Source organism: Cyprinus carpio, chromosome A17 (genome assembly GCF_018340385.1).
Source record: "Cyprinus carpio isolate SPL01 chromosome A17, ASM1834038v1, whole genome shotgun sequence".
NCBI lineage: Eukaryota > Metazoa > Chordata > Actinopteri > Cypriniformes > Cyprinidae > Cyprinus > Cyprinus carpio.
Window position 1 is genome coordinate 9,272,802 of NC_056588.1, and position 14,656 is coordinate 9,287,457.

General features: G+C 35.1%; 1 protein-coding gene and 1 long non-coding RNA gene across 2 annotated transcripts in view; both read left to right on the forward strand.

Annotated features, from left to right (window-relative positions):
* LOC109108050 (carbohydrate sulfotransferase 15-like) overlaps positions 1-11,140 on the forward strand; it is a 29,301-nt gene extending 18,161 nt beyond the window's left edge. The window contains exons 2-8 of the mRNA XM_042773928.1: positions 4,435-5,306; positions 6,292-6,631; positions 6,896-7,039; positions 7,807-7,963; positions 8,167-8,323; positions 10,098-10,245; positions 10,388-11,140. Of these exons, the coding sequence (XP_042629862.1) occupies positions 4,863-5,306; positions 6,292-6,631; positions 6,896-7,039; positions 7,807-7,963; positions 8,167-8,323; positions 10,098-10,245; positions 10,388-10,572 (1,575 nt within the window). The 5' untranslated portion in view covers positions 4,435-4,862 and the 3' untranslated portion in view covers positions 10,573-11,140. The remainder of the gene's footprint in view (positions 1-4,434; positions 5,307-6,291; positions 6,632-6,895; positions 7,040-7,806; positions 7,964-8,166; positions 8,324-10,097; positions 10,246-10,387) is intronic.
* A 1,184-nt stretch (positions 11,141-12,324) lies between these two features.
* LOC122148147 overlaps positions 12,325-14,656 on the forward strand; it is a 112,189-nt gene continuing 109,857 nt past the window's right edge. Inside the window, exon 1 of the long non-coding RNA XR_006162126.1 lies at positions 12,325-13,056. This is a non-coding gene — a long non-coding RNA (uncharacterized LOC122148147). The remainder of the gene's footprint in view (positions 13,057-14,656) is intronic.

Genomic DNA, 14,656 nt, shown 5'->3' on the forward strand with positions numbered 1-14,656 from the left:
TGGATATAGAGACTCATATTTATTATAATTTTATTAAAAATTGTGCTATGAAAATGTCTTTTTTTGGATATTTAATATATACTGCAGTGACATCCATATTTTTTTAAGTGTTGCTTAATTGTCCATATACTTTTTCATCCACTGTATATGCAAAGGCATTCACAATAATATTGTAATGTGTATCATATCTTCTGCCCCTCCTACTGCTTTGCTGTTCCTCATGATATTCCCGTGAGTATCAGTCTTTCTCTCTGTGGTATATTGTGGGCTCTAACTTGAGCTACTACTTTACCCCCCAAATCCTTGGCATTCCCTTCCATCCACCCAGATCTATTACTGCATACTCTGATCCGTTAGTCATGGCACTGGCTGGCACAGACGGAGCAGCCACTGTGCTCGGAGGCAGTGGTCCTGACAGCCCTGCCACCCTCTTTATATGACTCTGGAAATGGATGAGGGAGGTGGTATAGAGAGATGTATGGGAAAGATGTTCTGCAGCACTCTCATAAAGGAACATCATAGCATCCTGACATCAAACAGTCCTTTAAGTGATATTAGTATCTCAGTCAGTAGTTTAAGTTTGGGGCGGGAGTATTCATTGACCATTGAAAGATGGTGGTGGGAGGGGGGGGGGTTGTGTTCTGGAAACCCGTTTGAAACTGTTAATTTTGTTATTGAAAACTCAAATTGAAAACTAAAGAAAAACATTTTTTGTAAGTGAAATAAAAATAAAAACAGAACAGTACAACCAGTAAAACAAAAGTACATACTTATGGCTTTAAAATTAAGTAAAATATAAAAAACAAATAAAATAATTAAATAAACTGAACTAAACTAAACTAAACTAAAAATAACAATGATATAGTGAAAACAAATTGATTTTTTTTTTTTAAGTGATCAGTGTCCATCCAATAATGCAATACAGGTTACAGATTTGGATACAGGTTTGGAATGTCATGGGGTTGAGTAAATGATGACATGATTTCCATTTTTGATTGAACTATGCCTTTAAAAAGTCTAAACTTAAGTAATTATTTTTAAAATCATGTTTGGTGACACTGGTTGCACAGAAATTACAAAACATAAACTGATTAGTGTGTAAATTCTGACAAAAAAATTTCATCCCTTTAACATGTGAGGAGTTTGTGTCAGCTTTGAATTAACAACATCAGAAGCATCAGTAGGCACATATTTGTAGAGCTCCTCACGTGTCATTTTGATTGACAGGTATAATGATGAAGCCTCTTAGTAAAATATCATTGAGCTGTGGACTGCTGTGGCATTCCCGCAGTGAGTGCTCATTTCAACAACTAGCACATCCTCTCGCTGTCCCAGACTCCTCCTCTACTTCAGTCAGATCTGTAATGAAAACACGCTCACAGATGCCTCACCTCCCCACACTTAGAGCTGGGTTTTGTTATTCTGAAATATATTTAAAGTGACAGCACACGTCAGCCCAACTCTGTGCTAAAGTCTTTAGAAATTTAACACTCATGCTTAAAATAGACACCCACGCTGACAGCGATGGAGGTCCTCATTGCTATGGTTTACCTCAAACTCTTATTTTCGATACAAATAGTGAAACCTCACTTATTGCCAATCAAAGTGACTTAGATGCACAATGTGTCACTGGAATGTCATTTAAGGTCAGCTTACAAATTCAAACACTCCCAGAGTCTATTTTCCATAGCAACACAGATCAATGACACCTGCCTTCATCTCCATGGGAACACACATGTCCTCCTTTGACTACCTCTCTTTTTCTTTCATCAATCTCTCCCTATTTCTCTGTCTCTCACTCTCTCTATCTGAGTGTTATACAAACCATTTATTTCCCTGCAAAAATAGGAAATTATCAATAATTTATGAGCCCCATATCTATTTATTAGTTCAGCATGGATTACTGTGGTCTGTGTGTGCTTCGGCAGAGTCACATTTCTGTTAATGATCTCCCCGAGGTAAATTTAACCAAAATTAGGCGGTAAATAACAGCCCTGAACGGTTTGACGAAATGACGAAGGCAAGCCATCCACCAGAGGATCCTACAGGCCCTTTAATTTGCCCAAATAAAAGGAAGAAAGCAAAACAAGACAAAACTAATTGATTTTTTAGGTTTTCAGAAGCCCTACTCTACAATTTCCAACCCTGCACATTCAGCAATAACAAGTTGTTAGGTTTACACTGAGGAGAAATGCTTTGTTGTTAATTTTTTTGTTTGTTTTGTTTCCCAACCTGACATTTGTAGGAAGAGATAGGTAGAAAGCATCCTTGAGTTTAATATAAACACACAATTAAAAGGAAAATAAGTAATTAGAACATACTGGTCCTATATTTATCAAAAAAGAAGCTACTAGTTTTACCAAACATGAACAAACTAGAATGTCCACTGAATACAGAAAATTATTATTATTATTATTATTATTATTATTATTATTATTATTATTATTATTATTATAAGATAAATTAACAAGAATATAGAATGATATAGATTTTTTATTTTTATTATTATTATTTTCTGTCCAATCAATTTGATATATTTGTGATATGTAAACCAATAAAAAATGTATAAATACAATTTATATAATGCAATTATTTTCAATAAGAGACTTTCAGAGACTTAATCGCAGTAAGATGTTTACATGACACAAGCAAACCTCTTTACTCCAATTGACATGCAATTTTCATTATTCTGATTATCCACTAAAATATTTTTATATTTTATCAATGTTTCATCCAATAATTAAGTGGCTTGCTATTGCTACATTTACTTCCTCAGGTGAATGCAATTTCTATTTACCATAACTTTTAAAACACGTTTGTGGCTACTGTTTTTTTTTAAGAATTATATATATATATATATATATATATATTTATATATATACATTATATATACATATATATATATATATATATATACATATATATTTTTTTTTTTTTTTTAATAATACTAATACTAATAAAAGGATGCATTCAATTGACCAAAAGTCACAATAAAGAAAAAGTCATTTTCAGATAAATCCTGTTCTTTTGAATTTTTATTCATTAAATAATAATTTGGAAAAAAAATATAGTTTAATCAGTTTCCACAAAATTATGTTTTTAACAAAAACTAAACTTATTTTTTTCAATATAATGTTTCTTGAGCACCAAATCATGTGACACTTAAGACTGGAATAACGACTTCTAAAAATCCAGCTTTGCGGTCACAGGAATAAATTAAGTTTTAAAATATGTACTAAAATAATATTTTATATATATATTTTTTGATCCAATAAATGCAGCTCTAGCAGCATAAGAGACTTATTTAGTAACTACTTATGTATTTAGGCCCCTAATTAGTCTCCATAAAACCTCCCTACATTTCCATTTCCATATCAGCTATTTTGATCATTGATCTTTGCTCTGATTTCTGCTATAATATTAAAGTTTTAATCTTGCAACATCATCATCAACATTTATTGGCCAGGTATACATTACATACAAGGAATTTTCTGCCGGTATGAGGTGTCTTCCACACACACACGCAAGCATGCTCGATGGAATCAAATGATATCTACTTTGAAAGTGACGTGAAATAAAGCAAAGTATGGTGAACAATCAAAAGTGTACACAAACACAAACTTACAACATTGCAAAATTACAATATTACAAAATGACATGATAGAATTGAGAGTTTTTTAAAAAAAGCTATTCTGAAATCTGGTAGTTCTAGTTTTAACCAGACTATAACGCCTTCCAGAAGATAAAAGTCTGAAAAGATTGAATGCAGGATGTAAAGGATCACGGACAATCCTCAGAGCTTGTTTCTTAACCCGTGACAAATGCAGATCTTGAAGGGAAGGTAGATCAGTCCCAATAATGCGTTCAGCAATTCTCACTACTCTCTAAAGCCTAAACTTATGCCTCTGAGTAGCAGAGCTGTACCAAACAGTAAATAAAGAACACAGGACAGATTCAATCATAGCCCTGTAAAATTTGCACATAGTTCCACTAGACAGATTTCCATTTACATATGTATAATTTCCAAGAACAACAAAAAACAGAAAGTAAATAAGAAAGACAAAGAGATATTAGGACAGAGAGGGAGAAAGAAGGAGTGGAGGTTGTCAAATAAAAAATGTATCTATTAGCTTGCAGCTGGTCTACTGTGTTCTTAATTAGGCATGTCCTGAGGCTATCATGTCTGAATGGATTACGCTCTAAATTCTCCAAAACACACACAACACATACATACCCCCACACACCATATGCCTCACAGTCTGTGGCCTGTGTGATCTTCCTGCCATCCTTTCTCTGATGCTTATCCAAACCCAAAGTTATTGGCATGTGTGAGAGACAGAAACAGAGTACTACCACCATCCACTGCCTCCTAGACTCAAATCAATGAACTGTCTTTGAGTATTTACAGTTTATTGCTATTTTTTTGTCTTGCAGGAATAGACCTTTCTGTTATCTAAGCTGCTGTTGGGGCGTTTGTGACCTTGACAACCAAATCTGCACTGTTTGTGCCGGTGCGCTGTCAACCCCGCTGCCGCTGTGTCATTTGTGGCAGCTAAATTGAAGGAGTGCTCTAATCGTCTCCCACACATCTTGCCCCTCACCACACGTGCGGGAAGCCCTGGGCGCCCAGCCCACTCATTCCCCTGTCTGCCTTCCTGCCCACAAACATCCCATCATAAACAATGACCTGAATCCACACGGCATCTGCTGCATGAAAGATGTTGATTTTATTGGCAAAACACAGCTCTTTTGCATTATGGTCCATTTCATGTGAGCAGTATGATGAAGACCACGTACTCTAACTCACATCGATGGGATTCACTTCATATGTGAAGAAAACACAACTAACGTAACACACAAAAATGGACCACAGGCATGGGTTTCTCAATGGCCTGGATGAAAAACTGGAGTACTCCAAAAACAAGCTGGAGTTTTTACACCCTAGCAACAGGTGGACGAGTGTACTGACTGTGAAAGAGAACAACAGAGCACAACATCAAACATGGAGCCTGTGGACACTGGGGTCTGTACGGAAAATCAAAATCTTAAGCTTCCTCTTCGGACTTACGGTCACCGTTCTCATCATGGCGTCCTACATCTTGACGAGGGACCAGAAAGGGCTCTATTTAACAGCATCACCGTATCACCTTACTGTAGAGTCTCATCCGGCACAGCTGCCCCTTAATCTGTCCTTCACTACAGACTACACAGTTGTAAGAGAGGTGGTGAGGAGTATTGTGGCCAAAGTGGATTTCAGTCATAGAAAAGTGCCTGACCTGAGAGAAGTGAGAGAGAAAGAGCCAGACGTATGTGGATTTGAATTATATTGCTAAAGATGCAAAATATATTGAAATTTTTTACAATTAAAAACATTATATAAATAAAAAAAGGCATATTTGATTGTTTCCGTGATTTTTAATATCAAGATCATTACCTAGAATTACATTTGATTAGTCATTACATTAATCACTGTGTTTTACAGAGTAGATTGATCAGAACTTGAATATTGGTGATAGTGCCATATAATTTTTTTTTTTATTTTTTTATAAAAATAGATGGCTAAAATAATTTACATAAAGAATATGTCAGTAATTCTACTCACCAGAATTTTGCAAAATTCATAATTGAAGAATTTGCTCCCTTTTAATTAATGAGTTGAACTGAAATAACAGGAAATTATAATGGATTTTACAATTCAACAATTAAAATAACTATAAAGGCACTGTCAAAAATGAAGTGTTTCTTCACCTTGGTCCAAAACGTTAATACAAAATAAATTCGAAGAAGCACATACTCTTCCTTCAAACGTTTGGGTGGGCAAGAATTTTAAATTAAAGAAATTTTGCAGTATGCTCACCACACCTGCATTTATTTGATCAAAATTAAAACTGTAATATTGTGAAATCTTGTGAAACAATTTCTATTTTCTATTTTAATATATTTTAAAATATATTTTATTCCTGTAATGGCATTATTTCAGTCTTTAGTGTCACATGATCCTTCAGAAATCATTCTATTATGGTATTTATTATTATCAATGTTAAAACCAGTTGTGCTGCTTAATATTTTTGTTCTTTAAGTTCAGCATTTATTTAAAATATACATATTTTGTAATATTATAAATCTTTGTCACTTTTCATCAATTTTATGCATCCTTGTTAAATAAAATTATTAATTTCTAAAATAAATAATAAATCTTACTGACCTCAAACCTTGTACATACATTTTGTACAAACTATGCTCTGTCAAGTCATGTTGGCTTATAAGCCTTCTGGTCTTTCTCGTCCACAGATATTCTCTGCAATTCCTCGCAAATATCTTCCCCATCTCAAGAACCCCTGTTGGTATGAAGAATTCTCTGGGAATATCACAGCTGATCCATATGGGAAAAACATGTATGTTCTTTATTCAAAGCGCTTCCAAGCAATATACGACTACCTGCGCAGAGCGTTTCCGGCTCACCTTCATCAGCATGCAAGTAGACTGTATCGCCTGCGCTGTCTGCCCTTCTTTTACATCATTGGCCAGCCCAAGTGTGGCACCACAGATCTCTACGACCGGTTACGGCAGCATCCGGAGGTCCATTTCGCCACTATGAAGGAACCACACTGGTGGACACGAAAGAGATTTGGTGAGTTTTGCGCAAGAGATGAATCACAGGGTTTAAAATGTGAATTCATGATGCTCAATGATCTTCTTTTGAAAGTCGGCAAAATGTTCATCACTCCCATTTTCTTGTAATGCAAAGCATCTGCTTAATGTTAGACAGATCACAGAGTTTTATCACACTCAGTTTATTACACAAATTTTACAGCTACAGAACAGCTGCCATGCAATTCTGGTTGCAAGCTATTTTACAACTGAAATAAATGTACCTTGTTTTCCACTGGTTTAGGTATTATCAAGCTGAGTAATGGTTTTCATAACCCCTATCCACTGAATGACTACCTGGACCTTTTTGACCAAGCAGCCAATCAGATTCAAGATCATTTGACAAGCAACTCCTCCAAAAGCCACAAAAATGTCAACATCATAATCGGTAATGTTTTTTTTTTTGTTTTTTTTCATTTTATGAGTTTCAATTGTATTTTAGGTGTGGTTTCTCAAGTGTTGGTTTTGTTAGCCAAACCTCTTTGACCTAAAATATTTATTTGAAATACCCCCTGAGATTTGATAAATTCAAGTTAAGTTAATACTTATATCTAATACTTATATAATAATTTAACACATTCACATTTTCACGGTTCTCTGACATCAGTTAATAGGTAAGGAACAAACTAAAAAAATCATTGTTTTTTTTTTAAACATTTAAGTAGGTGTTTGATTTTGATTTGTTTTTATTTTTAAATTATTTTACATTTATTGTAATTATACTATTTAATGATATTATTAATTATAAGCTTTTCATAAAGTCAATTGCCCCTGCAGTTCCCTCTCAAAACCCAGTTTGAAAAACCCTTTGTGAAGGAATTGTTTTATTTTTTATGATGATTATGATGATGAGAGAGCTCAAATTAAATACACATCATCTTGCCTTTCTAATTAGATGTGCCAGATGCTATGGTCAAGGTCTGTCCTCTTGCTATGACTCATAACAATAAATTATATTAGAAATTTCAGTCTTTGTCTACTGAGGCCTAAGAAATTAAATCAACTAAATCAAAAACAAAACAACCCAGCCATAAGTAATTACTAATATCATTCATCAGATTAAGCCTATCTTCAAATAAAATATTAAATTGGTTAGGATCAAGCAGGATTGTAAACTTTTACTTAATAATCTAATACACATTTTATGATTGACAGGTGAGGCGAGTGCATCCACAATGTGGGACAATAATGCTTGGGTCCATTTCTATGACAACGGAATGGACGTGGAACCTCCTTTTCTGATCCAAGACTTCATTCATGCTGTCCAACCAGATGCCAGATTCATTGTGATGCTCAGAGACCCAGTAGAGAGGTACTACTCCACTTTTTTAAATAATATATAATAATGATTTATTATTATGGTTCGGATATCATGTGAGAGTTGCTTTTTAGATTGTCCTCTTACCTCTTGTACTGTGTATGTGTGTGTGTGTGTGTGTGTGTGTGTGTGTGTGTGTGTGTGTGTGTGTGTGTGTGTGTGTGTGTGTGTGTGTGTATTTGCGTGTGAGAGAGCAGGCTTTACTCAGACTATCTGTACTTTGGCATGGCTAATAAATCTGTGGAGGATTTTCATGAGCGAGTATCAGAGTCATTGCACCTGTTTGAGGGCTGCTTAGCTGAGAGGTCCATCCGTTCCTGCATTTACAATACCACCCTCAACAACCTGATGCCTGTGAGTGCAGTATGAATCATGATTATATAAAATGTGAATATTTAATTTGCTGTTGCTATCTTAAAGGAAAAGTACACCCAAAAAAGAAAACTCCATTATAATTTATTCAAAACTTACGTCATTCCGAACCCTTATGATTTAAAAACAGATGTTAGGTGATCTAGTAATGATGCGTTGAAAGTGAATGCGGACCAAGTGCTGTCAAGTTGCAAAAATGATTCTTTCAATTCATTAAAATGTTATCAGATCTTCTGAAAGATAGATGGATATGTCTCACCAAAGCATCTCAGTTGGTAATTCTGATTAGGGACGGGCACCAAAGGCGGCTGGTATGAGTCAGAGTCAGATTTTGTTCAGTCTAATATGATGTAATTGGTTCAGCCACCAGGTGCAGCTGCGTAGATAAGATATACCCACCAGAGTATGAACTGTTCTGGCTGTTCCCCAAAGCAGTGCAGCCAGTAGATGATCTCCACCTCTGGAGAAAGCTGTTGGAAGCAAGAATGAAGGCAGTTTTAGAGAAATCTAAATGTGTTGTAAAGTATACATTGTTTTGCTGCACTGATCTGGAGATTAAAGTCATGAATGTTTGATTTATGGCACTGAAGCTGATTAAGATGGTTGATGAACCAGCAAAAGTCTGGATTGCTGAATCATTGCTGCTTAATCTGGTAAACTGGATGTAATATAATACAAATAGAGGCTTTTGGACCGTCCAGAAATGAACTGAGGGTGTCTATGATATTTTGATTTAATGAACTGAATTTGAACTGAGGTAACAGAATGCAGAATTCTTATTTTAATATAATTAATTCAAATGTCATTTTGTGAACCATAGTATGCCATTTAGCATTCCATAATTCTCTGATTTTATTTATACTCTTCAAAATGGAGCCAAACATCAATATATAATCAATAAATGTAAATATTTATTGGTATAAAGTTATCTGAGAACAATGCAGTGGACACTTTAACATTTTTTTGATGGTTGTAAAAATGTTATCTACATATAGATGGAACTGCTTTCTTGGTATTATAGTACAGTACTTTAAATATTATACCAGGTGTTTACATCAGAAGCTATTTTTAAATATGATATAATCATCATATGATATAGCAGTGCATAAAATCCTGCTATGAAAAAAAAAATAAAAATCAGGGATTGATACACTGCTAAATGAACCTTTGGGTCCCTCTGTGATTGATTGGTTGATACATTGTAATTATTTAATTTTAGATTTTGTTAATTTTGTGCCTGGGAATCGGGAGCCACTTCCAGGGGGCCAAAAGATGATTTTTTTTTAAAAAAATGGTGAATCAACTTAATTCTGTAAAATCACTCTCAACGAGTGGGGCGGGGCCGAGAGCCGGGAACGGAGCTTCCAGGGGGCCAAAAGAGCGATTTTTTTTTCGAAACGGAAAATCGGGAGGTATATAAAATACAACGACAGTGAAGGAAATGAGGACCAAATCACAAAAACTCACCGTGAGGGGCTGCCGCCGTAGTATATAGAATAAAATATTGCCACAATTTCCCGTGATCATGGAGAAATACATCACAAAAACTCAAAAGCTTATTGCCACATTTATCTGAAAAAGCTTAGCCCGTAGATATAGAATAATATTGCCACAATTTCATCAGAAATACCAGAAAAAGCTTAGCCAATACTGATTCTTTAGAATGAGGTTGCTTGTCAATGACCAGCTTGTGCTGTTTAATAATGTCTGTCATTAATGACGAAGAGGGTGGCACTGCGATTCTCTGTTTTTGTAGGTGAGGCTTCAGGTGGGTCTATATGTCATATACCTACTGGACTGGCTGAGTGTTTTCAGTAGAGAGCAGATACTCATCCTACGACTCGAGGATCATGCTGCCAACCGGAAAATCACTATGCGAAGAGTCTTTGAATTCCTGCAGTTGGGTAAGTTAGTTTTCATGCTTCCACATACATGTTACGATAATGTGTGTCTTAACTCTTGAAAAATGTGTTATTATGTTCAAATACTGTAAGTGCAAGAATCTGTTAAATCTCTGATCAAGTTTGTGCTTCATCGACTCTATAGGACCTCTTACTCTGCAGAAGGAAGCAGACATCACAAAGAGCCCTGCCTCCAACACCAGACGACCAGCCAATCGAAATCTTGGCCCAATGCTGCCCATAACCAAGGAGATCCTGCAGATTTTCTATGAGCCTTTTAACCAGCGCCTGGCCCAAGTGCTAAGGGACCCTGCCTTTTTGTGGACGTAGCCCTGAGGAAGAGGGAATGAACAGACATGTATTATTGAAACAGATAAAAGTGACACAAATTAAACTCAGATTTAAATCTAAATTAGATTTGTTAGGCCAATGCTGGGTGGCTGGTATCACCTTTGGCCAGAATTCAAATTTAAGAAAATATTTTCAATTATAGTCAATTATATAGTGATACCACTGACTTTATTTTTATTGTTTTTTTTTCGTTGGTTATTTGGTGCTGGACATGTTTATTATTGCACTTTGATACTGTGAGAGTATTTGGTCATAATGACCACTGAGAAATTAATAAACAACTTTATTTAATGTATTTGTTATAAGGACCTGGAAGCCTAGGTGTTTCAACAAAATGAAAGGATACAGAAACAGAAAAGATGGCAGTAAAAAAAATTATATACACTCAAAAAACTACAAAAAATGTAAAAATGTCAATGTTTTGGAGTTTAGCTCTAAGAATGTAAGAGTGCCCAGTGTTGCCTGCAAGTCAGACATGGACATATAATATAAATGACAATGTAACGGGTTGTGAAAAAAGAGCACAAAAGCCATCCTGGACACTGAACCGAGTGAATGAATCCTGATGTCACTATAGTCTAATTGTAATGATTTAATCTTAATGTTATTCTGACTGTACAGAGATACAGGCAAGAGTAGATTCATTCCAACTTAATACAACTTTAATATCTTCTTACTGAATTGTAATAAATATTTCTTTTTATATATATTTTTTCTCTCTCTCTTAAACTCAATAATTTGATGGGAGAACTGGTGATGGTAAGTTAAAATAAACAAATAAATAGATTTAAAATATTATTTTTATATTTGAATAAGCTAAGTATCTCAATAAGTCACTGATAATATACATGGATAATAATATTAGGCCTAATAAAGCATTTTTTTTTCAAAGGCTGTCAAGTCAATAATTGCAATATTTTATCACTCATATGTTATATATTTATGTTTTTTAGTACTATATAGTCTTTACTTTCGAATTGCAACCAACCAATAGATATTTTATCACTCATATGTTATATATTTATGTTTTTTAGTACTATATAGTCTTTACTGGATGGTTGAATCCGGTGGGGCTAGAGGAGCGATGAGCATTTTAACATCAGTTAAAGGGATAGATAGCTTGAAAATTTCCCCCATGCCTCAATTGCAGGGGTATATGACATTGTTCGACTGACAAAAATACAATCAGTCCAGGCTTATCCAGCGGATGGTAGCCCAAAAGTTGCACCATCACTGCCACCATTTTGGAAATATCCCTGTGCACCCGCATGGCTTCTGTGTCAGCCCGCCCCTGCTGTTTGTGTACGCGGTAAATACACGTAAAAAATGTAGCGTCACGGCAGAATGTCCCGGTGCTCCCGATGGCGGGTATTTTCCTGATTGTTTTTAGGGTGATGCGGAGAGACACAGAGGAGACAAATTGTTGAATAAAGTCTATATTTTTGTTTTCTTCGCTTACAAAAGTATTCTCGTCGCTTCATAACGTTACGGTTGAACCACTGATGGCAGATGGACTATTCTGAAGATGTCTTTCATACTTTTCTGGACCTTGACGGTAGAATTTACTTGGCAGTCAATAGGACAGTCACAAGCCTCATGGTTTTCATCCAAAATATCTTAAATTGTGTTCCGAAGACAAACAAAGCTTTTACGGTTTGGAACTACATAGGGGAAAGTGATTAATGACAAAATTTTCGTTTTTGGGTGGAGCAACCCTTTAAGGTTTATAAAGTTGTAAATATGGATATTTTTCTTGCACAAACGCATTGTGTCACTTCAGAAGGCCTTTAACTCCCCTGAGCCGTGTGGACTTCTTTTAAAATGGATGGGTGCAATTTTTTGGACTTTAAATTTTGGCCTACCAACCACTCCCAGCATGAATTAGCCTGGACATTATTTAATATAACTCAGATTATATTAGTCTAAAAGAAGAATGTCATATACAGCTATGATGGCTTGAGGGTGAATAAATCATGGTGTAATTTTCATTTTTGGTTTAACTATCCCTTAAAGCCCTGTCCCAAATATCCCATTTTGCGGTCTTTCTCCAAATCCACTTGTGACGCTATGCCGCTTTGACAGTATCACTGCGATAATGGCAAAAGTGACGTCGTGGCCGCAAGGGCGGCGCTCGTGCATAATCGTGGACTTATCATGGCCGCCGAATGCCTGTATTCGCAAGTACCTAGACCTGCTACTCATTTGACCAATTGAGCTTTTAGCATACCTTACAGTAGTAAACATATGGATGCAAAGTCCGTTTTCACGCGCCAAATTTAAATATGCGGAAGCGGCGTGAGTAAGATTTGATTTCTCAAGATTTTAAGTTAACAACTTAAAATACAGTCAGTTGCTCACACGTGTCTTTAGAAGTTTTGGAATAGTTCATAAATCACATGGATTACTCCTAAGGACGGTGAACTTTCTGCTTCAACGCCTTCCCAAGAAGAAACTGTCTGACAGGTGAGCTTTTTTTTTTCCTTTTCACTTTTATGGAAGTTTTACACTTTATAGTTTTAAATACGTTAGGCCTATTCTAGATTGTACATTTATTAGTGTGTCTGTTTTTTGTTTTATTTTCTTTTTTTGTTTCTTTATTTCTAAGTATTTTTGCCGAGAATCCTAGTTAAATTCGGACCCTTGTTTGTGGATTTTTCTGGTGGGATTTTACGGTTTAAAACCATAGTTTAAAACGTAACTTTAGTTATGCAGTGTCCTCACTAGAGGGCAGAAAAGGCCGATTTAAAAATTGTGAAGTCTCAGCAGCAGAACTTCCAGGAATCATATTCGCAATCAAACACGCACAGAAGACGTGTGCATGTGTATGGGTCAGGGTTTGTCTATGTTGAAGGGACCAAGTGTCGTCACAAGGGTCGTAAAAGCAGAGTAAAACCTGAATCACGTGGATTGTAGGCTACACCGAAGAACACGGCATGATAAATAATACATTAATGAAAATGTAAAAATGAAGAAAGACTGATATATTAGCTTTAGGGTTAAGAGACGAAAATATCATATTAGCTCAGTTATAAAAACAAAATCAATGGGAAGTCCCCACCATAATAGAAATACAGTACACATGTATGTCAGTATACAATAATGCTTTTGACAATAACAGAATACAATCATAAGTTCATTAATCAAGGAGCTAGCATGACAAACTGTATTAAATCCACCGTTTATGTAGCCTAATAAATCAATATAAATGACAGTAATTATAAGAAGGCTCTTAGAAGGTTGAATTGATTTTGGAAATAAGATTTTCTTGAGTTATTCGTATGTTGTTTGTGTATGTGCCAAAGAACTGAAAAACAAATAAGTCTTTGATCACTGTAATAAGCTTAAATAAGCCTTCACTGTATCATTGTGCGTGTCTACAAGAGATATGGAGAAAGTCAGGGCACTCAGGGTTACACTTTAAAGCATCTGTCTCCTTTTGTCTATCCTTCCTTTTTTGCTCTTTTATGACCCTTGCCCCAGGTCAGATTGCCCACTCCAATTGGTGATGATATTTTTAGCAGCAGTTTTCCCCACAGTCTGACCATTATTGATAACATTGATCATTGGTAACCAACATATTTGCATAAAATATACTGGCTTAATTTTATTTATTCATATAAAGCTTTTGACAAAACAAAATATTGACTATTATGTAAAATTAATTTTTTTGTGACAAGCAGCTTTAATCAGCCTTTGCACTGTCCTTTTCATATCTGTAAAAGATTGCGATATATTTACATTTACATTTACATTTAGTCATTTAGCAGACGCTTTTATCCAAAGCAACTTACAAATGAGGACAATGGAAGCAATCAAAAACAACAAAAAGAGCAATGATATATAAGTGCTATAACAAGTCTCAGTTAGCCTAAACACAGTATACGTAGCAAGGGCTTTTAAATAATATAATAAATAAAAAGAAAACAGATAGAATAGAAAAAGAATAGAGCAAGCTAGTGTTAGAGGTCTTTTTTTATAATTGTATAATAAATGAAAAGAAATAGATAGAATACAAAAATATTAAAAAGGTAGTATATATATATTTATATATATATATATATAT